This window comes from Gouania willdenowi, chromosome 10, assembly GCF_900634775.1.
Source record: "Gouania willdenowi chromosome 10, fGouWil2.1, whole genome shotgun sequence".
Taxonomy (NCBI): Eukaryota; Metazoa; Chordata; class Actinopteri; order Blenniiformes; family Gobiesocidae; genus Gouania; species Gouania willdenowi.
Window position 1 is genome coordinate 17,792,829 of NC_041053.1, and position 23,996 is coordinate 17,816,824.

The 23,996-nt window shown below is 39.7% G+C and overlaps 1 protein-coding gene across 1 annotated transcript; it reads right to left on the reverse strand.

Moving 5' to 3' along the window:
• Positions 1-679: 679 nt before the first annotated feature.
• Positions 680-22,817, reverse strand: rnf20 (ring finger protein 20, E3 ubiquitin protein ligase). The gene is made up of 22 exons (XM_028459413.1): positions 22,681-22,817; positions 22,193-22,367; positions 20,098-20,166; positions 19,920-20,018; positions 19,672-19,819; positions 19,400-19,585; positions 18,483-18,598; positions 18,170-18,316; positions 17,995-18,069; positions 17,772-17,891; positions 16,310-16,489; positions 16,078-16,213; positions 15,885-16,006; positions 15,644-15,800; positions 15,247-15,565; positions 12,750-12,867; positions 12,466-12,615; positions 12,169-12,381; positions 10,837-10,962; positions 10,595-10,735; positions 1,727-1,831; positions 680-1,340 (listed from the first exon to the last, which is right to left on the reverse strand). The coding sequence occupies exons 2-22, from the start codon at positions 22,355-22,357 to the stop codon at positions 1,164-1,166; spliced, it is 3,069 nt and encodes a 1,022-aa protein (XP_028315214.1). The 5' UTR covers positions 22,358-22,367; positions 22,681-22,817; the 3' UTR covers positions 680-1,163.
• Positions 22,818-23,996: the final 1,179 nt, after the last annotated feature.

The following is a 23,996-nucleotide window of genomic DNA, read 5'->3' on the forward strand; positions in this document are numbered from 1 at the left end:
AATTTTTTTTCTGTTTCTCATGCAATTTTTGTGTAAGACTACTGAAAATACTGGATCCAGTCGGTAGATGGGTAGAAAGTACTGTAGAAGCTGTAGCAAGGAGTCACCATAGGATGGATGTTCTCACGGGATTTCTAAGTATCTCGATAATTCAGGAAAAAAATTGGACAAAAAACTGAAAAAATAGTCTGAAAAACAGAAAAAAATAGACTAAAAATCAAACAAGATCCCAAAAAATGTATTCAGAAAAAAAAGCTTTTGTCATCTCTTCCTTTTTGTGGTCGTTTGTGTTTTTTAAACATGCGTTGAAGGGGTATAATAGTTGAACTGAACAGTAAAATGACTGTGGATATTCAGTTTGGCTACGTGAGGTTTCTGTGATACGTTAACCAAATATCCTGTTTTCATATTACCAAAAACTATCATTTACAATTCAGAAACCAAACTCTGTGAAGTAATCCTTCTGTACATTTGAATGCAGCAAATTACTTCTTTTGTATCCTTGCTGTCTTTCAAACAGATCTCAGCCTTTATTAGTGCCATACACAGTGTAATATACTCCCTATATACAGTATATGTAAGCTATATATCCTTCCTCTGATTCTGGTAAATAAGACATGAATGGAGGCATTTTGACCCATGTTTGAGGATTAAATTAAGAAAAACAGAAACACAGATATACTTTGAACAAGAGTTTATTAACCAGCAGGAAAGCAACGAAAATCAGCCACTCGTGATCATCTAAGAGCAAAAAAAAGAGAGACAAATTTCAAAAAATAAAAATGAACTCAGTCAGCAATGATACATAGCATTGTGCGCACATTTACAAAAAGTTAGGAATGTTTTTTTCTGACTTTCTTTTTGCATACCGTTTTCATTGCTTATTGAACAAGCACACAAAAACAGCTTAATCCTCTAGGCAAAGTTTGTTTTTTTTTAGCACCATTTAAAAAAACAACAATATAATAGTAGACAGAGGATGACAGAGTTTTCAGTCCATGTAAAAATAAACATTAAAGCCTTTCAGAGCGTGGATGAAGCCTGCACCAGTGTCCCGACATGAGAGTGTTTGGCTCCAGGCACTATTTGTACTCTTTACTTGACCTTCTTTTCCCTTCCTCGTGAGTAGGCGCAGCACAGGGTGGAGGGCGGGACTCGCCACTTCAGCCAATGTAGATGCGATGGAAGTCGTTGGCCCCGAAAGCGGCGTTGCACTTTGGACACTTCCTCTGGCGAGTGTCGTAGCGTGTCTTGACGCATTCGAAGCAGAAGACGTGGTAACACTTGGTCAGCATGGCGTCCTTCACCCGAGAGTTGCAACAGGGACAAGTTAGACGTGCCTGAGGGAGGGAGAGGGGAGAAAAGGGAAGAAGGAGGTCTGAATAATGGACTGAGGAGCACTTCCTGTCCCTGACCTAATGGACATATCGCCCCTGAACACAGATTTGTAGGGCAGCAACAAGGCCACGTGATCAGAGAGTGGATTTAACATCCACAGAAGAAGAATACTGTAGGTGCAACATAAAGGCTGATGATCTTCTACTTTAAAAGGCAAAAATCCCAACAACCACTAAATTCTGCAGTCACCATTGTCTCCTGTGGAACCAATTTCATTTTCCACCGCTACTCCAGCATTTATTTAAGCAGTTTTACTTAAACCTAACCAGCAGCTTCAGTTTTGAAATTTCAGAATGAACCATCATAATACTGTACCACTCAACCTTACCTTGTACTCACTGATTTCTTCATTCAAGATATCATCTCCATTGCTGATTTTCTCTGCGGGTTTCTTCGCCTTCTCAATCTTCCTCCTGAGTTTGGAGATATCCTCCTGAAAAAAGAATCAAAGATGCAATAAAGAGGAATGAAGGAACATTTCCTGCATGACTCATCATGATTAAGAACTCTTTCATGAATGCAAAATAATTGCACTTTTGTAAGAATTCAAAGAAAATAAAAATTATAAAAAAAAGCACAAGGTTTTCCAGTGAGTTTATCTAATGAAGTTGTTTCACTGTCAGGGCCAATGTCATGAAGACCTTACTGAGTTGGTAGAGGTTGGACAATGTTAGTAAGAGCAGCTGATTAACACTCAGTCCTAAAATGTTTGCACACTGCTCATAATGTGTAAAAGGGCATCTCCCACGGCAACCAGCTGTTGTGGTTTTGGCACAATGTGATCATACATAGCAAACAGACAGCAGCCCAGCACACTATCCTTCCTGTTTACATGGCAGTAGGCCCAATGCCAAATCAGATAGCTTTAGTTATATGAACATCCAAGATTCCTCACATACAGATGTGGGTCATAGCATCACTCAGGTAGGGCTGACAACTTTGGTCATTTAGTTTAGTGGTTCCCAAACTTTTTTGTCCCATGTATCCCCATTCAGTTTTTGTCAACTTATGTGTACCCCCTCTTCATATGTACCCTCTCCATAATTTAATATGCTTTTTCATTTGTTGAAGAACGGACTCTCCTAAACCTCGAAATGTGTTATGAACATTGGCTCCCTAAAGCTTAATCTACAAATTAAAAACAATGAGTATAATTTATTTATTTCTTTAAATTACCAATGCAACTTTTATGTAGGTACTTCAATAGTAAGTAAATGTGGTCTCTGATGTAAAATGTAGCTAATTATTGTGTCCGTTTGTCAGAAGTGTGATAAAATGGCCTCTACAGCATAAAATAATCCTGTTTCAATAAATTACAAGAAAATATAGCATTTTATTGAGCAATAGTACTTTTAATTTGTGATTATTTTGTCCAAAAATAGCCTTAAAAGGAACGAACAACATTTCCCAATTATTTTTGAATAAACTGTTAAATATTTCTGAGTACCCCCTGCAATGTGCTCCTGTACCGCTAGGGGTACACTAACCCCTGTTTGGGAGCCACTGGTTTAGTCGACTAAATGGTCGATGCCGTCGTGGTTGACCAAGAGTTTCATTGGTCGACCAGCAATGGTATCATTTTCAATACTATTAAAAAAAAAAAACAACGTACTTATATAGGTGATAAGGATTAAATATCAATATCATCTATTTAATGCCTAAACATGATTCTATGTCTAGCAACAGCTGAGTAGGTGCGTGCTGCGCTGCAAAAAAAGTGTTGCGCTTCAGCTGACAGCGCAGTGGACTGTCCTCAGAGCAGATCAGAGTAAAGATGGAACAAATTAAGACATCCACTGTTAAATCAATCATTTTTCTGCACAAGAACATGGATTATCCTGATATTTGATACGTGGATTATGTAAATAGATCCACTACTGTCTCTGGCGCTACGGGCGCATTGCGCACCTGTGTTGACGTGCGTTTGTTTCCCCAGTCCTGATCTGATGTTGATATTAACAGATGTCTGCTAATAAAAGCAGGCTTACCACTAAATCAAACATAAATATGAACTTTGCAAGAGGAAATAATAGCTTTTAATTGTCGGTTTCAGGTCGGGCACGGATATAAATATATATAGTTATAATGTCTGTCGGACCTGTAGGTTTCACTTTTGCTTTGTCGGGTTCTGGTCAAAGCTTGAATAAGGTTCACATCATAAATGATCAGTGTTTAAAAGCAAATCGAAACCAACAAAAAGCAAAAACAAAATATTTGTCTCTCTTTTTCTTTCTCCTCTGCACCTGATCATTCATTCTCCGTTTTTTTTTTTTGGGTCGACGAATCGCTTCGTGTGCCATAGTCCTGGTCGACCAACCATTTCCTTGGTTGACTACAGCCCTACACTCAGGTGTCAGTTCTTTGGTACAAAGGGAAGTAGTCCATTATTTCTGTGGCATACCAAGTGCTATTTTTTTTTTTTTTGAACAATGTTTTTATTGATTTTCAGTAGCAGCATATAAAACACATCAACACGCACCATACTAATTGTTCAATCAAGTGCAAGCTGGTCTTTCAGCGTATACACATACAAAAAAGTAAATAATAACAGAAAAATAAATAAGTAAAATAAATAAGTAATACAATAATAATAATAATAATAATAATAAGTCATCACACTCAACAACCATGCAGCAAAATATATTCTATTGTTGCCTTAGAAAGTCCATTAAGGGTGTCCACACCTCTTCAAATTCTTGTGCTTTGCCCCTAATTACATAGGTTAGCTTTTCTAATGTAACACACATTGCCATCTCTCTAATCCAGGATTGTGCAGAAGATACTTCAGTCTCTCTCCAAGACAGAGCCACCATCCTCCTGGCCTGCAGGAGGCCAAAGTTGATCAGAGTTTTACACTTGGAGTTAGAAGGAAAGTTATTTGGATATATCCCTAAGATACAAAGTTTTGCTAAGCAGGGTACCTGAATACCTGTGATTTTACTTAAAGTGTGGACAACCATTTTCCAAAAAGCTACCAACTTGGGACATTCCCATACACAATGAACTAAAGTACCTTTCTCAGTCAAACATTTTACACATGTATCTGGAATGCCAGGGGACCATTTACTAAGTTTCTCAGGAGTCATGTATGTCCTCATTAGCCACTTGAGTTGCAGTAGTTTCATTCGGGTATTAATGGTTTGTGATTGAGCTTTTAGACAAGCTGTCGCCCACTCAGTTTCTTCAATATCTTCCTTAATATCTAGGCTCCATGCCCTCCTTTTATCATGACTAGACTCCTTGTCGTATGAGACAAGTGCTGCATATATTATAGATATTTGCCGTTTCCCATGCATGTGTTTTAACACAATATCCTCGAGGTGGGACAGCGGTGGCTCGCATATAGCCTGGTGGTGCTTTGACGAGATGAAGTGCTTCAATTGTAAGTATTTAAAGAGGTGTTTTTTGGGCAGTGAGTGTTTAAAACAAAGTTCAATAAATGTTAGTAAAGTGCCCTGAACATACAAGTCTCCAATTTTTTGCACCCCCCTGTCGGCCCAAATCTGAAAGCCACCATCTGCCCTGCCAGGAGTAAACCGCGCATTACCCCAAATGGGTGAAAATTGAGAGATGGGGGGTGTATCACCAATATGTCTATGGGCTTTAAACCATATATCAATAGAGTTTTTAAGGAAAGGATTTGTTGTTGTTTTTTTTAAGATTTTAAAATCTGCTGAATATAGATATAGGTTTAATGGCAGCTTAGATATTGATGCCTGTTCAATATAAACCCATGCTGGAGGGGATTGTTTAACAAAATAAAACATAGTACTGCGTAGCTGAGCGGCCCAGTAATACCACTTTAAACTGGGCATTTGTAAACCGCCCCTATCATATGGCATATACAATAAGCTAAGTCTGAGTCTAGATTTTCTGTTGTTCCAGATGAATCTACAAAATACACGATTAATTTCTTTAAAAAAAGATTTTGGCAGTGGTAGGGGGAGCGATTGAAACAGGTATAAAAATTTTGGCAAGATAGTCATTTTAATTAAGTTGATCCGGCCAATCATTGATATTGGCATTGTTGTCCATTTTTCAAGCGATTCTCGTACCTCTCTCATCAACGGGTCATAATTTGCTTCAACAATTGTGTTAATTTGGGGAGTAATCCTAATTCCAAGATAGGTAAAGCCCTCAGTCGCACTAGAAAAGGGTGTACTTATAACTGGATTCATTCTTTCGTCTTTGTTCAAAAAGAGTATAGAAGATTTTGCATTATTAATACAGTATCCAGAAAACTGACCAAATTTATTAATTAGATGTAATAGTGTCTGGACACTGTTAGATAGGTTTGACAAAAAAAGGATTACGTCATCTGCATATAATGATATCTTATGTTCATGGTCTCCAATAGTTATACCTGACAAATTGGTCTCAGCTCTAATGGACATGGCTAGAGGCTCAATGGCCAAAATGAACAATAATGGGGAAAGGGGGCAACCCTGACGGGTTGACCTCTCCAACACTATCGGGCTTGATAAATTATTATTTGTCATTACACGTGCTGTAGGGTTGGTATACAGTAATTCTATCCATTTCAGAAATTTTCCCCCAAGTCCATATCTTGGTAACAAATTGAACAAGTAAGGCCACTCGATTCTATCAAACGCTTGTCTAGCATCTAGAGATAACAACGCTGTATCCCTGGTATTATTTTGGGAATTAATTATGTTGAGGACCCTTCTGATGTTATGAAAGCCATGACGACTCTGTACAAACCCGTTCTGATCGCTATGTACCAAAGAAGGGATGTGTGGGTCTAGCCTTTTAGCAAGAACTTTACACAGTATTTTTGTGTCAACTCCCAGGAGACTAATAGGCCTGTATGAAGAGCAATTAGTTGGTATTTTCCCGGGTTTTAAAATAAGGATTATTGTAGCAAGTCTTAAGGTTGGTGGTAATGTGCCACTGTTAAATGACTCATTAAACATACTCAAAAGTGGGATCAGTAACTGCTTTTGGAAGGTTTTGTAAAACTCTACTGGCAGGCCATCAGGCCCCGGAGCTTTACCTGAGTTGATACTTTTAATGGCCTGCAGTAGCTCTTCCGTTGTTATGTCTTTATCCAGGTCCTCTTTAACCTCCTCTGTGACTGTATTGAACCGAAGATGATTAAGAAAGGTATCTCTATAAGCGGGAGTAGGGGAGCATTCCGACCTGTACAATGATTGATAAAATTCCTTAAATGCATTATTAATATCTTGAGGATCGTTCAGCATCTCTCCTGGTTGCGTAGTTATGCCATTAATTGCCCTTTCAGATTTTATTTTTTTTATTCTCCAAGCTAACAATTTGCCAGCCTTTTCTCCCTGATCGTAAAAGGCCTGGTTCAACCACAGTAAACTTTTTGCTGCTTTATCAGATGTTAATTTATTGTATTCCGTTCTTAAGGTTAGTAACCGTTTTTGTTTTTCAGGGTCATCTTTGTTATTTATATCTATTTCCAAATATTTTATTTGTTTCTCTAATTTATTAATTTCTGCTTTTCGTTTCTTGTTTTGAGTGCTTGTGAAACTAATAATCTCCCCTCTAATATATGCCTTGAAGGCTTCCCATCTAATACATGCGTTAGTTTGGTTAGTATTAATCTGAAAGTAAATATCAATCTTTTCTTCTACATACTTAACAAATTCCAGGTTTTGGAGCCATCTCACTTGCATACGCCAATAAGGGGGAGACTGCTGAAGCTTCTCCATATGTACAGACATGGAAATGGGGGAATGATCACTGATGACTATACAGTCATACCAACAATTCTGAATTTTAGATACCAGTTCTTGTGACACTAAAAAATAATCAATGCGAGATCTGGATTTATGTATCCCTGAGTAGCATGAATATTCTAATTTATCTGGGTTAAGTTTTCTCCAGATTTCTGCTAAATTTAAATCTGTGATATATTGTAAAATAATTTTTCTGGATTGTTTTTTATGGGGGTCAGATTTTGTAGAGCGGTCTACCAGCGGGTTTAAAGTGCAGTTGAAATCCCCACCGATAACATTTAGGCCATTCAATGAGGACAGGGTCAGAAAGAAATCTTCAAAAAATTTTGAATTGTCCTCATTAGGACCATATATGCTGATCAAATTCAGTGCGAGGGACAGGATCCTACCCTGGGCGATTACAAACCTTCCTTGGGGGTCCCTAATAGTATTAGTAAGTTGGAAAGGAATTGTTTTGTGGATGAGAATTAATACCCCCCGAGCGTAATTGTTATATGTAGCGTGTATGACTTGACCAGGCCACCTACGCTGTACTTTTTTAACTTCATTGGCCATAAGATAAATTTCCTGAAGGAAAATTATTTTGGAGTGCAGGTTTTTAAGTCTATTCATTACCTGCTTCAATTTAGTTAACTTATTAAGTCCCCTGACATTCCAGCTTGTAAATCTTAAATCAGACAGTTTTGAACCTTCCATGTTGCTTTATGTATATCATTTTGAGATCGATGACCATGTTGAGTGTGACAAAAAATAAACGAGTAAAACAAGTTAAAATGATAAGAACTGAACCAGACATAAAAACACTTAACCATTGAAAAAACCCGCCCCCCTTCCCTTATTTAAACAAAACGGTATAAGGGCAAATACCAATCCACACTAATGAGGAGTGGTTTTACTGTAGGCACATCTCTCAGACAGCCCAAGTGCCCCGCATCCCCAACTCCGCATCCCAAACTGAGACTTCAAACACTTAAAGTCCTAGACTAATAGATATAAAGCATAATAATATTAACGCTTCTTGATTTAACAGCTTCGGTAACAAATAGAACAAGTATACAGGTCCACACCAGGTTCATAAAATAAGGTGTCCACCAAATATGGTAGTAGCATCTCTGCATATAATCAAAATAAATTATAAAGTGCAAAGGTATATAAATGTATCATAAGAAAGTCTATATCAAGCTAGTGCACCTGTGTTATTGTCCATATCAGTCCTGCTGTGATTACCTGCACTCCTGGCCATTTAAAGGTTAAAGAGTTTATGAGGAAGTCCTCAGCTTCTTCTGGTGTGGAGAAAAGAATTATTTTCCCATTGTGTAGAGCTCTCATCCTGCAAGGGCGTAGGGTGAATCCCCGAAAAGATCCAGCTTCGATGAACTTTTTCCGTACTGCGTTGAATGGGCTCCGCGCCTTCATGGTTTCCGCTGATAAATCTTGAGCAAAGAAGAGCCTGTGACCATCATGAGTGAGCGAGCGTTGTTTGGATGAGTTGAAGACAAACTCACGGTCTTGAAATCGTAGGAAACGAATGATTACAGCTCTGTTCTGGTCCGGTCTTGGTCTTGCCAGGGTGCGGTGTGCTCTTTCCAATGTGAACGACCTGCCGGCGTCAAGCCCCAACCAGATCGGCAGCATGTGTTGGATGTAATCAGTCATGGGCTGGTTTTTTTCAGCGTTTTCGGGGAGCCCTACCAGTCTTAAGTTCTTTCTCCGAGCACGATTTTCTAGGTCCTCCATTTTAGACTCCAAATAAGCGATGCGTTTAGCGGCGGCAGACTGCTCCGTTTTCACACTCTCCAGGCCATCTTCAGTGACCCCTATGCGGCCTTCGGCTTCCGTTAGCCGCCTAGCGTTAGCGGTAATATCTTGTTGAAGATCCATAAAACTTTTTTGCACGGCGTCGACCGAGCCATTCATCTCAGTTATGCGTCTCTCCACATTGTCAAGTTTTGTCCCAAAACCATCAAGAGTACTTATCTTGGTGTTGATCGCGGTGATAGTCGTACGGAGTGACTGCAGCTCACTTAGCACCGTAGCTAAGTCGATCCGTGAGCTGCTCTCATCGTTAGCATCGTCGGCTGCCGCAGTAGTCATAGTTGTAGTTTTGGGTCTCTGAGAACCACGAGATCTGGAGCTGCTCTCACAGTCTTTAAGCGTTGTTTGTTTAGACATCTTGTAGAACTAGTTAGAAGCGTTAATAACTAGGACTTTGTAAACTTTTAGCAGAGTTGCAGGGAGCACTCACACTAGGCTGCCATCTTGGTCCGTGGCTCCACAGCGCCCTTCTACCAAGTGCTATTTAAGTGTTTCACTAAATGTCACTCAGAGATTTTTTAAATCTATGAAAACCATGATGCCAAAAGTCCTGTTGCTCAACACTTCACAAACTATTTGCACAATGTCTCTTCTTTGAGAGATATTGCAGAATTTAACTGGTTAAACAAGCAACACGTGGAGGAGATGTTAGTTCCATGTTTGGTAATTAAAGTTTTGGATTTATTGGATTTATACTTTTGACACATTATCCCCTAAAGGACTTAATGAGGACTTTGATCTCAGGCCTTTTTTTCTGATTGTTTGATGTTTTTCTATGTGTGGATTCTGTCTCTTATTTTGTGGTTTAATAGTATATATGTTTAAAAAACTTTTTCCAATACATTTTCAAACGTCTGTGAGAGAGGTATTTATGTTAGGATACACTATATATATATATTTATTTATCTTTTTTCTTCTGAAATTTTCTGGCTTTGTTCAACATGGATTTCCTTTCTTTTGTTTATTTATCATGGTCGTGTGTCTGACCAAATAAACATCAGTATTGTTGCTTTTGGATTTAAAATTAATATTTATTTTATTTCTTATTTTTTGTAATCTTGTGGTTTTATATAAATTACGTGAATTTAACAATATGAATTATATATCATGTTTACCTTTATGAGGACGCATACCCATTGTTTGTGCTCTGTCTGATGAAGGACGTGAGCCTGAAACGTTAAACTTTTCATTAAACCTGTCTTTTGGAGCTACAGTATACCTGGTGTGCGGACTCACTGTTGCTGCTTTTGTCATAGTTTTTCCCAGTCCAGCACCTAGTTATCCTCTGCGATGTGCGTGCCTATGAAATTTTCATCATTAAAATCTTAAATCTCTTTTCTCCTGAATGCACAATCATCACCTGACCGTGACAACGTTCCCATAAATATTGAGGAGAAATGAGTCACCTGAAGGGCCTGAAAAGCGCTGTCTTTATGTTGGAAAGCTCATTATTAGTTTTAGATTTGAGGGGATTTGTTAGATTTTACATCAGATGCACATTCAAGCTTGTGGGGGCGTGGCTTTGGACAAAGCACTGAAGGGAGCATATGAGAGGGGGGAGAGGGTGGAGCTTAGAGGCGGTTTAGCGAGCTCAAATCATGCCAGCTTTCCCACATTGTGGACTGTACCTTTAAGATTGTTTCAGAGGAACTTACTTGTGCTCGTCGGGCATTAAAAGACTCCTTTTCTCTAGAGAGGCTGTTCTCAACCACCTCCGCTCTGACCAGTTTGAGCCTCTGCTGAACCTGCTCCAACTGAGTCTTCACCTCCTCTGACAGCAGTGCAGAGTCCTGGGCCTGAACCAACACAAACGTTGACTTAGTGTAGTGCTTCTGCCAAATGCAGATGTTTTCACACACCACCAAAAACACACAATCAGCGTTAGAATTGTTGATACCTTGCGCTTGTTCATGTCTAGAGCTTGAGTCCGCAGCGCTAACTCTCTCTCTGCAGTGCTGATGGTGCCCTGCAGGAGGCGCTCTTTTTCCTCCAGCTTCCTCACCACCTGCAGCTGTGCGTCTACCTGCAAGAGACAAAAATAATAACAATATTAGATAAACATGAATAAAAAGGGTGACACTACGGTTATAACATTGTTTTATTTGTTTTTTTAATTGTGATAGTATATAGTTTCACTATATAATCATAGTGCATAAAAAAAAAATGATGCACAAATATTATATTTAGTTAGAATACACACCAAGGCTGAGCAATAGGGACCAAAACTCAGATCTCGATATTTTTTCTCAAAATAGCGATATACAATATAAATCTTGATAATTTAAATTCAAATTCAGTCTTACCAGAAACACAATTTCTGGGTTTAATTTGCTGATGCAAAATGCTACACAGGCACATTTATTAACAAACAGCTGCACTGTTGCGTGAGTGAGTTCTGTAGTGTGGCTTGTTTAGGGGGAAGTCTGGGTTAGGACGCACTCATAAATCCATCAAATTGAGCTTTTTATGCAGTTCTGAGAAGTAGTGAAAGCAGCGACTCCTAAAACAAGTATTTTGATACAAATTAAGCTATAAAAACTATGCATATTGATGTAGGCAATATTGTAATTTTCCATATCACCAAAATAGAAAACTCAATATGTCTTGAATATTGATATATTGCCCAGCTCTAACACACACATTATTACAAATATTACATAAAATAGTTAAAAACCAAACTCTGAACCAAAGTTGGTGTTTTTTCATTCAGTCAGGTCTGCGCTCCACGCACGGGCCGCCCGGTCTGGTCTGCATACTGTAACGTACTGGGTTCTATGTTCTGGTTATGTTCCACTTGTGTATTCAGTGGTTAACTGATGCTGAGATTTCCCATGGCCGAAAAGGCATCATGGTTACGTGCAGCTTTCTCTGCCAATGTGTGCCTTTGTTTACATGTGTTCTGAGTGTTGATTGGCTGGGAGACTGGGGAAAAGAGTGAACAATTCTGTTCCTATGGTAGTGAGTGTATGACGGTGTAAGACGGTTCTTTGTGTGTTTGATTGTTTATTTTTGGCGTGTTACTCGTCGCGCAAGGCACCGTGCTACTAATCTACCGGCAGCGATACTTTCAATAAAATAATAATTTACGCTGGGTTTGCTTTGGGCTCGGGCCTACAATTTAAGTTAATGGGTCGGGCTCAGGTTGGGTCTGGCTTTATGCCCACGAGCCCGGGTCGGTTTGGGATGGATTTTTTGGGCCCAATCTAAACTCTAGTGCTCTGGTTTTCACCTGAGTTTTCAAAGTGAGGAGTTGGTCGGCAAGCTCCTCCTTCTCCTCCTTCAGCAGCTTGTGGATCTGGTTGGACTTGATCCGCTCGCTCATCAACTTGAAGTTGGCGTCGTCTTTCTCTCGGAGCTGCTGCATCAGGCGGATGTTTTGCTCCTGCATGTCCTCGAATGCCTGACCTGTCACATCCATTTCACTCAGCAGCGCGTCTTCCTCCTATGGCAGAGTCACAGAGTGTCAGTAAATACAGAAACGTATTCACTTTCATGTTTCCGTGCACACACACACACACACACACACCTGTTTGGCTATAGATAACTTCTTGTTGAGGATGTCGATCTGCTCCTCTACAGAGCGGATCTTCCTCAGCGCCTCTTCATCAGCCATCTTCTTGCCCTCCCTCCTCTCCCTCTCCTCCAGCTCTCTCAGTCTCTGTCGCAGTTCCTCGCCCTAACGACAAAAGCAAAAACAATCCTAAAAAGAAAGAAATCTCAGCCACACAACTGGCCATCACATTTTTATTTGGAAGCAGATTGTGATTTTCACGAAAAAACAGAACAAAATGAGAAGATGTCTGTGATCACCTCAGACTTGGCCTTCTTCTCTGCAGCCATGAGCTGGACTTTGTCTCTCTGCTCTTTGGGTGCAGAGCGGTACATGTCCAGCAACAGCTTCATCTCCCTCTGAGACTCTTGGGCTTTCCTGCACAGCCACATCATGTGTTCAAACAAAGCAACAACAAACCTCACTAATAGAAGCTCATCAAAGTTAGGAAGATCTATATCTAAATCATTTTATCTTTCATTGCAAAGCGTGACGATGATGTGCTGTATAATAGAACTGTATTTATATCTCTAGATGCACTTTAAAAACAAATAATAGGAAACATTTCTAATTCACTAAAAAGACACTGGAGATTGATCAACATTCTTATAAAATACTGGCTTGAACAACAAATTCCAAACGAGGAAAATTACAATAAAAAATCTCAATAAATAAAAACAAATAAGAGCCTAAAACTGAATTTAACAAATCTATAGAAACAAGTTGATTTGCTCTCATCCATTATCTAATATTTGTGTGATGTTACCCTGGCCTGCACAGTGTTATTAACAAATGAATAAAAACATTAACATGTTAATATAATGCTTTAAGGCAGCAACATTCAAATAATGGCCCACAGGCCAAATGAGGGCCAGCATCTGCCTAATAGTAGCACAGCAGCAAGTCTATCAGAAACATTTAGATGAAACCTTGGGGTTGTGACCCCATATGGGCTCGCCTGGAATTCAATTGGTGTTGCCTGAAATGTCTAGTAATTGATTACATTTTTTTTTTATATGCTGATTAAATTTAGATTTTTGTATTTTTTTTCTAAGTATAACACCACATGCGATCCCTAACAACTGTATTCTATACTTTCACTCCCTCAAATATATAGTCAAGTTAAAGAAATTACAGTATACAAGGGGAGAGAGGTTGGATGACAAAATGACTAAGAAGTCAAAAACACAACAATCAAGCCTTTTTTACTTAATGAAATCTTCAAAATGGAATTAAATCCATGCAGGAAATTTGATTCATAAATAAAATCGAGTCATTAGGCATCACGGTTCATAGCGATACTCTGAAAATTGAATCGCAGTAGGGATGTAACGATTAATCGTAAGGCAGTTAAAAATCGATTCATAGGTATCACGGTTGATATCGATTTTCTGAAAATTGAATCGCAGTACTTTTTTTATCCACAAGTGTAGGCGGCGGGCGGAGTCTGCTAATACTTTCTTTCTGGCCGCCTTCTACTCTTAAATATGTTAATAAATGATTCATTACCCCTTTAGCACCGAAAGAATATCTGTAATATTACTTGATTATCTGTAAAAGTCACATTTTTCTATTAGCTCTGTCTACTAGCATAGCATCTCTTCTTCACTGCAGGATATCTGCATGCCAACCGACCACTGGGTTACCAGCGCCCTCTGCTGGTTCAAACAAATATCTGACCTAAATACAGTAAAATTACTGTTTTTTTTTTTAAGTCCAATTGTTAAGGCACAAAATACATTTTCAGTTGCACTTTTAAAAATAAAAAGAACTATTATGTAGTTTTATATTGTTTACTATAGAACCAGAATTTAAATAATAAGCTTCTTCTTCATTTGTATTATTCCTTTATTTATTTCATTCAAGATTTATTTTTAGTTAAATTGCATTGTTTTGAATTGTTTATCAAGGAATTCTTTTGACAATGAAAAATAAAAGGAAAATAGTACAGTATTTTCTAATTTTTTCCCCCAAAAAATTTTTTGTCTACAGTCCCATTTTGTAAAATAAATCGTGAGAGAATCGTATCGTGAACTCAGTATCGTGAATTGAATCGTATCGGGAGTTGAGTGAATCGTTACATCCCTAAATCGCAGTACGTTTTTTTAAACAGTAAACATTATCCTTCTCTTGTTTGAACAACGTCACTCACACGAGACGTGAGCGCCAGCCTACAGGCAAACTATGTGGCTGCCACTAGAGGGCCCCCAACCTGGCAACCCCACTTGCATGTTACTGATACTGCTGTGCATTGCTCGCATCAAAACTGCAGGGCGCATTTCCAGTAATCTATCCAGTAATGCATTTGTTTGTTATTACAAACTGGCAACCTAAAGAGTGACGTTGGACCTGACCTTGTCACGACTGGTCAGCTTATTGTAAGCAAGTAGCGTAGAATAGTGGGACCAGCTTTAGTTGTTTGACTCTCTTTTGAGGCAGACTTATTTGAACGTTCAGTGGTTTGATCTATTTGTAATATGCAGCTGTGCGATAACCAAATAGGGTTATTCTAGAGAAAACAGAACGTGGGACATGAAGCTGAGCACAAGTTACAAACAATGCTAGTAGTGCAGGATGCTCCATGCTGTTCCATGCAGAAAGAGAGAATGTTCACAAGATGAAGTGGGACCAACAGAGCTATCTTAACAAAAGCCATTTAAGAATCAGCATTAAAAAAGCATCTTAATGTATGACCATCACCACCCACATGCTTTGTGCTTAATAAAACACAATGATAAACGTCACTACTGGACTTACTTGAGCTCTGCCCGCACTATCTTCAGCTGCTCCATCTCCTTGCGTTTGGACCCCCCCACCGCAGAGAGGCGCTCTCCCGTCGTCTCCTCAGGTAGGCTGCTGCTCCCTGATTTCTCCTTCTCTTCCTTCATCATGCTGCTGCTGCTCCCAGAGCTCCGGGTCGGCCTCTCCCGCTCCCTCTCCTTCTCCCTTTCCCTCTCTTTTTCTTCCTTCTTTATGTCTTTTTCCTTCTTTTCCTCCTTCTCTTTTCTCTCCTCCTTCTCTTCTTCTTTAATAGCTGCATCTGGGTCTGCATTTGGCTCTGTTTTCACCAAAACAACTGTACAAAGACATTACCACATGGAAGGAGACATTTAATTCAAACTGTTGCATGCATTTCAAACTGGGAGCTCATTACCTGTGCTGCTGGGAGTGGAAGAACCATTGTCTGCCTCTGATTTGACCACAGGTTCTCCAGAAACAGACGGTGTTGTTGGGGATGTTGTTTCCTCTTTCACATCCACCTCAGTGCTCGACTGGGACTGGATGATGGCATTTCCCTTTGAAAGGCGAACCTTCAGATACAACATAAGTCACTTAGTGGGACAGTTGTAAACAGTTGTGAACATTTTGATCACAGCAGCATATTTCTCTCACACCTGGTTGAGCTCAGTTTGCGTCTCTCTGAGTCTCAGTTTGTATTTGACCACCTCTCCTTTCATCTGTTGGTTGTGGGTTTGAAGAGTGCTGATCAGGTGACGCATCTCCCTGTTGATCGGTCCTGAGAATGAAAGGAATGCATTCATTTGTTGGGATTCCAACCACATCTTCACGCACCACACTTTACTTTACCTGCTTGCTCATTGGCAGCAAGAGTCTGTTCAAATTCAATGCGCAGCATCTCATACTCCTTCCTGACTTGTGCCAACGTGTCCTCGAGTTGAAACACTTCAGTGCGGACCTTTCTCTGCAGAGCCACTTCGTCATTCTGCACCAGAGGATCAGAGAATTTGAGAAGATGTAAAACAAACAAATAAACAAACAAACAAAAACCAGCGACCAGCTCATTTGCATTTGCATTTACCTCCATGTGATCCAGCTGTCGGAGGCGTGCCGTCCTGGTTGTGTTGAGGCGAGTGCGCGTCTCATCTAACTGAGCCTTGAGGATCAGAGACTCGTTGTAGAGCACGGAAAACTGCGACTGCAGACAGCGATAGTCAGCGGTCTCCTTCACCAAACCCTCAGCTCTACTCATCAGCTCCGCCTTAATAATGAAGACAAGTACAGAAAACAAACAAAACTAATGTAAGCAAAAGGCTAGAGGGTCACGATTTTAAAAAGTAAAGGTGTGGTATGATGATAGAAAGGGAGGCACATAATTTTTTAGTCTGGTGCTCTCCTGCTTGGTGCAAAAATTGGCACGTCCAACAAATATTGTCTAAGGATGCGTTCACACCAAAGACTCCTAGAGTGGTTAAAACGCTCTTAACACCCATCTTTAATGATGTAGTGCATTTGTAGTTTCTGTCTGAATATCTCACTGATCTCACTCTCTCGTTGCTCCCTTCTGTTGTGCACCATGCTGCTGTGCACACAAAAACGAAATCAAACATATTCAATTTTGTGTGGATGAAAAACTGAAGCAAATTAGCTTCCAATCAGGAGACAACACCCATCCTTTACTGCTCTCTCCCCAAATCTTAAGTAAGCAATCGCACAATGATTAATCTGCTGTGCGTTGTTGGTGCGCATGCGCACCACTTATGTGCACCACTGATTTTAATGCACTTAGGTTGAAAATAACAGAGATTTAGTTAAGTTTTCAGCTTTGGTTACAAGTCCTCTTCATTGATCGCCTGCTATTTTTTTTGAATGAATGTAAACACAAATATCTGTTAAATAAAGGTGGTGAATAAAATGGAAAATCATTAATCGTGATTATGTTATTTTACGATGATGAATCAATTCTTAAATTTCCTAAGATTGATTATTTACATTTTTTAAACTGTATACAAACCAGCTGAGTCCTCCTTTCACTGCCCGTCATTACAGGATTTAACCACAAGGTGAAGCCGTTACCTCTCTGTCATAACAACACACCTGTAACAGACTCGGGGTACCCAAGGCAGGAGAGTGGAGACCTCACAACCCACCCAGCCTCAGGCCATCGCTGCGTGCGAGGCAGGAAAGGACTGGACACGCGTTAATGATCTTGCCACAGTTTCAGTCTAAATAGTCAAGTTTTGTCTTTTGTCTCAACGCTGCTGCTGAGTACCTCACTAAACCATCCAGTGTGTACTAGCGACGGGTGGTGTGTACAATATAAGCAACAGAAAGTAGGATCTAGTTCCATTTAAGTTGTCATAAAGAATCAAGGTATTACACAGCTCTCCTGTGACTACAGAAAGTTCCAAATCATCTGCATCTTTGTTATATGGAGAATAAAAACAATGAATAAGTTTAATTTAGGAATACATTTACAAGATGGGACTTTTTTTTTCTCACAGTGAAAGACTTCATGAACCAATCACCACATTGGAAGGTACCTTCATGTTGTTGTTTTCCTGATGAACGTTCTGGAGGTCCTGTTGCAGTTTTTGCAGCTCAATAAGACGATTGTCCGCCAGTTCCTGGTTCTCCTCCAACTCACTATTCATTTCCTCAAACTGTTTCCAGGAAATGTAACAAAAGAAGAAAAAAAACAAACACATGCACCTTTCTTACATCTGTTACATTTGATTTCACACAAAAAGAAGAGAAACTATGTACCTTTCTCTTGTTAATGGTGATGGTCCCACACACACTGCTGGCCTCTCCACACACTTTATAGCCTTTGCTGTTGACCTAATGCACACAGTGGGATTCATAACTAAAGTTACTAAAACTATACATACATTATAGTGCAATCGACTTCAAATCTTAACGCGATCCCTAAAGGTCTCACCCTCTCCAGAATCTCACTCAGGTGTGCATTCAGCCTGTTCTCTCTGCGTCGGATCTTCTCCATGTCCCACTGCAGCTCCTCGATCAGGACTTGGAGCTCACTGGCTCGCTGCTCTGCTTTGTTGGCGGCGCGGCCCAAAGTACGAGACTAAATAAGACAACATTAGACAAACAGATACATTAATAACAAAAGTTACAATTCTATTTCCTATAAACTGTGTAACCGCCAATGATGCAGATGCCCTGACAGTTCAGACATGATAAACCCTAAAGTTTATATAAATCGTTGATAACAAAGGAAAGTAAATTCCTACCTCGCTGGTCATCTGACTGTGTTTCCTCTTCAGGTCTTCCGTCAGCCGCTGCAGACGCTCATTTTCACTGGACAGGAGGGGGTTGAGTTTGGAAGCTGCCTGCCACAAAGTGCCCTCTGGGAAGAAATGAGACCAAATCCACAAAAACATGAATGCGTTTCCGCCTCAGTAGTAATGTATCTAAACAAAGTCTTAGTTGTCTTTTTTTTCTAGGGCTGGGAATTTAATGCGTTATTTGTGACTAATTAATTACAGAAAAATAACACACAAAAAAAAAATTGTGCAGTTAGATGCTTTTTTTTTTGCACTCCAAACAGCGAAAACCTCTCTCTATTCAAGAGTTCCCGGTATACCCATAATACTGATGCACAGACTACGAGAGACTGCTGTGCTTTCGTTGGCGTTAATTTTGGCTTATAAAAATAACAGTTGCGTACAAGAAAGAGTTTGCCTATCACTGGAACTTTGCGGCCCCCGCTACCATCTCAATGCTAACAGTGTAGCGGCTAGCATGGACACTCAGACAGTGCTAAGTGCAACATGCTGCAAGCACGCCGTATTGCCAATCCACACTGGACAAGATGACAGGGTTCAGAGCCAAAATTAATAAGTCCATGAGTGACATATGAACAAACTCACTGGATAAATATGATTATCTGAAGGTGAGAAAAATTGTAATTGTATTGCTCAGACAAGTATTGTTAAAAACAATAAATGACTTTATAAAGCCACTTTGTTATATATCAATCTGTTGATCTGCCACAATAATGTATTTCATTTAAATGAAAAAACCTCAAGTTGATGGCTTTTCTCAGCAATTTTTAGGTGAGATTAATTAGTTCAATAAATTACAGAGCATAATTAATTAATCGCTCAATCTTTTTTATCTCCTGACAGCACTCATTTATTCCTCTCACCAGCTCCAGAGTTGAGCTCCTTCTGCAGCTGGCCTACGGTACTCCTCAGGGACTCGTAGATCTCCACCACACGGTTGGCCTGCTTCTGGCTAGACTCAACCCTCTCCTGCAGCTCAGCTTCCATCTCCTCACTGCTGCTGCTAGCCAAAGTAGCCAAGAAAGAGTTGGAGGTCTCTCCTTGATGGCCTGGATGATAACCATCATGAGAAATCATAAAATTTTTCTTCGAGGTTCATCCTTTTCTAATGAAAACTTGATTTCATTTTATTAACCTCTGTCCTTGGCTCTCTCCTGATTTGAGTCTCCATCAGGTTCAGGTGTTTCTGGCTTCAGACTCCGTCCCTCACCTGGTGGAGATTTTTCAGGTTCGATGCTTGCTTGGTCGTAACGCCTGATAGTGAGTTGAACATTCTCATCAAACTGAAAAAAAAGAGAGGCATCCTGTTATGACCTGTACATCCTAAAAGAACAGGAAACAACATTTTGAATGGGAACATTTTGCATTTGCTCTGTTGGTTACCTGATTCCAGTATCTGTTAAGGATCAGCAGACTGGCATCATCTGTAGCCTGACGTGTCTCCAGTCTCTCAATGCGCTCTCGCAGTTCATCCTCAATCACCTGCAAAACAACAAGAACACAAACCAGCTTTAAGGAATAACATTTGGGAGAAATTGTGACAAATAAAGAATGGATTTACCTGTCTCTGATCAAGAGATTCTCCAAGTTTCCGGTTTTTGGCCTGAAGGGTTTTGATGTCTTGATCCTCCTGGAAAATAAATTAAAAACAAATTAAAAATGATTAAATAGATTTTTTTTTTTTAAAGCAAACAGTAAAATCCAGTGATTGTTCTGTTCCAACTTTTTAATACCCATGTCCATTCCTGAGCTGGCAAACAGCTGGACTTAAGAATGAGAAAAAGAGTGGTAGAGAAAGGTTTCATAGGATCTGTAAATAAGGCCACATTCAGAAAGCAGATCTTAATGCACAATTTGGGTATTTTTTTGGGGAAAAATCTGATTTATTTGTGTGCTTGTTCATATTTTACATTAAATGCATCTGAACTGAATGTTCAGAAAAGGTTACTGAAGTCAACATGAAGGCATCTCGTGTCGGCATGTGTGCAGCACTGATAGAGTTGCTGTACAACTGAAGTCAGCACCACAAAAGTCAACTAATTTTAAGAAGAAGCATTTGTACACTGGGACCTCATCCTCTCCTGGTACACAGAATTGAGAGGTTTATCGCATTTCAATGATGTGTAAAGGTTGGTTAAATATGACCTGCTCGTTCAGATAACTATTGGATTTACGACTACATATGAAAGTGGCTGGGATGGATTTGAAAAAAAAATGTGCTATTTCAACTGTCTTTGACAGATCGGATTCAGATATGGGCACATCTGCTTTAGCAAGCAGTTTGACTGAAGCCTTACACCGGATTTCCACTGGATGCGTAATTACTCTGTAACTGCTCTGCTGCGTTAACTACAGCGTAGTCTGCAGTCCCCACCGCATCCATCTGTGCTGCATATCTGTTGCAGCAGAAACTCAGGAGATCCCAATAATTCATGCATAATGGCGTGATATAGCAAGTTGTAGTCAATACAAAGAGAACCACACAGCTATACAAACAGTTCATTGTTTAGGAGGAAGAAATCCACTCAGTTCTGTCTTGTAAATGTTCCGCCATTGTGGAGATCATTGTAACTCAGCCATGGGTAAGGTCCATATTTAAATGTGAAATACAATCCGCTACAGCCCTGTTCAGGGTGTACCCCCAGCCAGCGCATGAGGGAAGCTGGAGAAAAGCACCAGCAGACCCCCACCACCCTGAGATGGAGAAAGTGGGTCAGTAAATGGATGTTATTACGATCCACCTTGAACACGGAGTATTTTATTTTGAAAAAAAAAAAAAAAAAACAGATATTTTATTATGTATCTATGCAGTACTTGCTGTGCCGGGCTTATCTTTGGTGAAGTTATGCAGCACAGCTCCGGCATACGGCAAAAAATAGAAGGGCAGTGTATCTGCTGCAGAGTGCTCGAGCATGCTAGAGCAAATTGGGACTTTGACTTTCATGGAAACCTATCAGCTCCGTTGTGGTTCTGCAGCTGATACAAAGCATTTACGGATCCGGTGGAAATTGGAGGTTAAGGGAATGTACGTGGGCCTGGATAGATCATAGTAAACTGGTGATCTGATCACCTGACCAGGTGTACTCAATTTAGCTTTCCCAGACCACTTGGCAGGATCCCATATGTCTCTCAGATCTATGGACACAGGTCAGACAGTGGAGCCCAGAGTTCACAGCAAACATGGTGGCACTGCTTTTAGTTATGCTGCAAAGAAGTGGAACAAACTGCCAGCAGAGATGAAGTCAGCATCCAATGTGAACATTTTGAAATCCAAGTTAAAGGCACTCTATATCTCTACCATGTTTGACTGAGAGGGAGATTTATAATCACTTTAATGTTGATTTAATGTTTTTACTGCTGATTTTCAATGTTTTCACTGCTTATTTTCATGTTCTTATTGCTTTTTTAAGCTGTTGAATGTCTTCTGTGGCACTTTTGGATCATGTAAAACACATTGAATTGACTTGTGTATGAAATGTGCTATACAATCAAATTGGCCTAGTCTTGCCTTCCAGCTCAAAACAGAATAACGGGTTGAATAGGATGGGGGTAAAAATTAAATATGATATGGTTTGCTGTTTATTTAATTATTTTTTTAATAACGTGTGCTTCCCCTGTTGTTTGCCACCTTTCCAGTACTTGATAAAGGGACTCACTGAGTTGGAGACCCCTCCTAGTTTGATGACAGTCTCCACCGCGGTGCTGCCCCCGGCCGTCACACCGGGACCCCCGTCCTCTGCCTCCCGCTCCCTGCGCTTCTCAGGTGGAGCCCCGGAGGAGGAGGAGCCGCTGGGATCCGCTGCACGTTTCATCCCCGACATCAGTGGCGTCCTGGAGCAGAGAAGACGAAAAGTGATGAATGTACAACAAGCATAGTGTTCAATCATGCACTAGGCAAAAACCAACAGATATAAGTCTATTGATTATTGAGAAGCAAACTTGCACTGGTATTATTTTAAAAATCGCACAATATTAGTTAACTCATCTTAGAATTAGTCCATTCACCCACAGTTTAACTGTCGCTAACACTAGCCGTGTGCTAACCCCGACTTTAAATGGCGACAGGAATGCCTTTTATTCCAACGGACGGGTTTAAACATTTCATTACAGTGTCAACATAGACCACATTTAATGCTACACCTACCGCTGTGACCGTAGAACGTTTTAAACCACAATATGTCTGTGGATGTTGATGTGACGGCTGATGGCCTTAGGAACCGGAAACCTCCACAGAGACGGTCCCAGATTCAGCCAGGGTCAATGCAGTCTGCTGCTGTCACTGCGCCCCCTGCTGCTGAGGAGGAAGAACAACTCACACAATGGAGTTAAGATGGACAAGTGTTTTTTTCAATTTTTAGTTTTTTTTTATTAATAATTTTTTTATCATTTGATGTAATTTAGATTTTTTTTTTGGCACTGTATTTGAAATCGGATCAAAAATAGAATTCCATTATTTCTAGCATCATCTAGAGATGACATAATCTTTGGTATGATCTCAGATATCCAGAAGTGACTTGAATTTCCCCCTTGCGTCAGGTTGCCTTGAACTTTATTGTTTATTACTGTTGTTATTTTTCCATTTCATTTCATTTTATACATTTTTTAATTTTTTGTCTCTTCTTTTCGCTCTAAATGAATGACATCTTGATTGACGTTTGCCATTTAGTTTGACGTTTCTGTTAAAAACATTAAGTTAAAAAACATCAAAATATTCTGTTCTTGGAAGTTTCTAATATTAAAAGTTATTTTGTGTGGGATTGTGTGTTTTTAAAGAAGATGAAAATAAACATTGGGGTGGCTCCTCAAATCAGACTCCACAGACATTAGCACTGGTTGAAGAGAGAATAAAGTAAACAGATGTCATAGATTGAAGTATTAAAAAAAAAAAAAAAAAAAAAAAAAATGCAATTAATCAATAAAATGAAGGCACTCATTCAAACATTTATTATAAGGGAAGAAACCTTTGTAAATTGTATACTGCTAAAACCTGATTTCCAAACATCTGTAACAAGCATTTAAAGCTGAGTCTATTTTCATCATGGAAACATACATTTATGGGCCCTAAGATTATAAATGTCCATGCAGAAATTTTTTTTCCATAAACATAAAACCCAATCTTCTGGTTTCGACAGTGCACATTCATTTCTGCTGAAAGAGGTGAGCAGGCAGACAGATTGTTTTAGAGGACAGGCTCTTTCAAAGAGTAAGAAAGGTGTCAGATCTAGAGTTTGACCCTGTGGGGTTGGCCATCACATGATAATGTTCAACATAGTTTGACCTTCAGATCTACAAATTGCTCAACTGCACATAGGCTTTAGGACTGTCAGAGGTTCAGGGGGTCTTGCTCAGTCGTCTTTACCTTTTTTTCCATGAGACCAGTTGAAAACTAAGCTGCAGTTTATGAGGCGCTGATTATAAAAAATGCGTATGCTAAAATAAACGGCAACTTTTTGCAACATT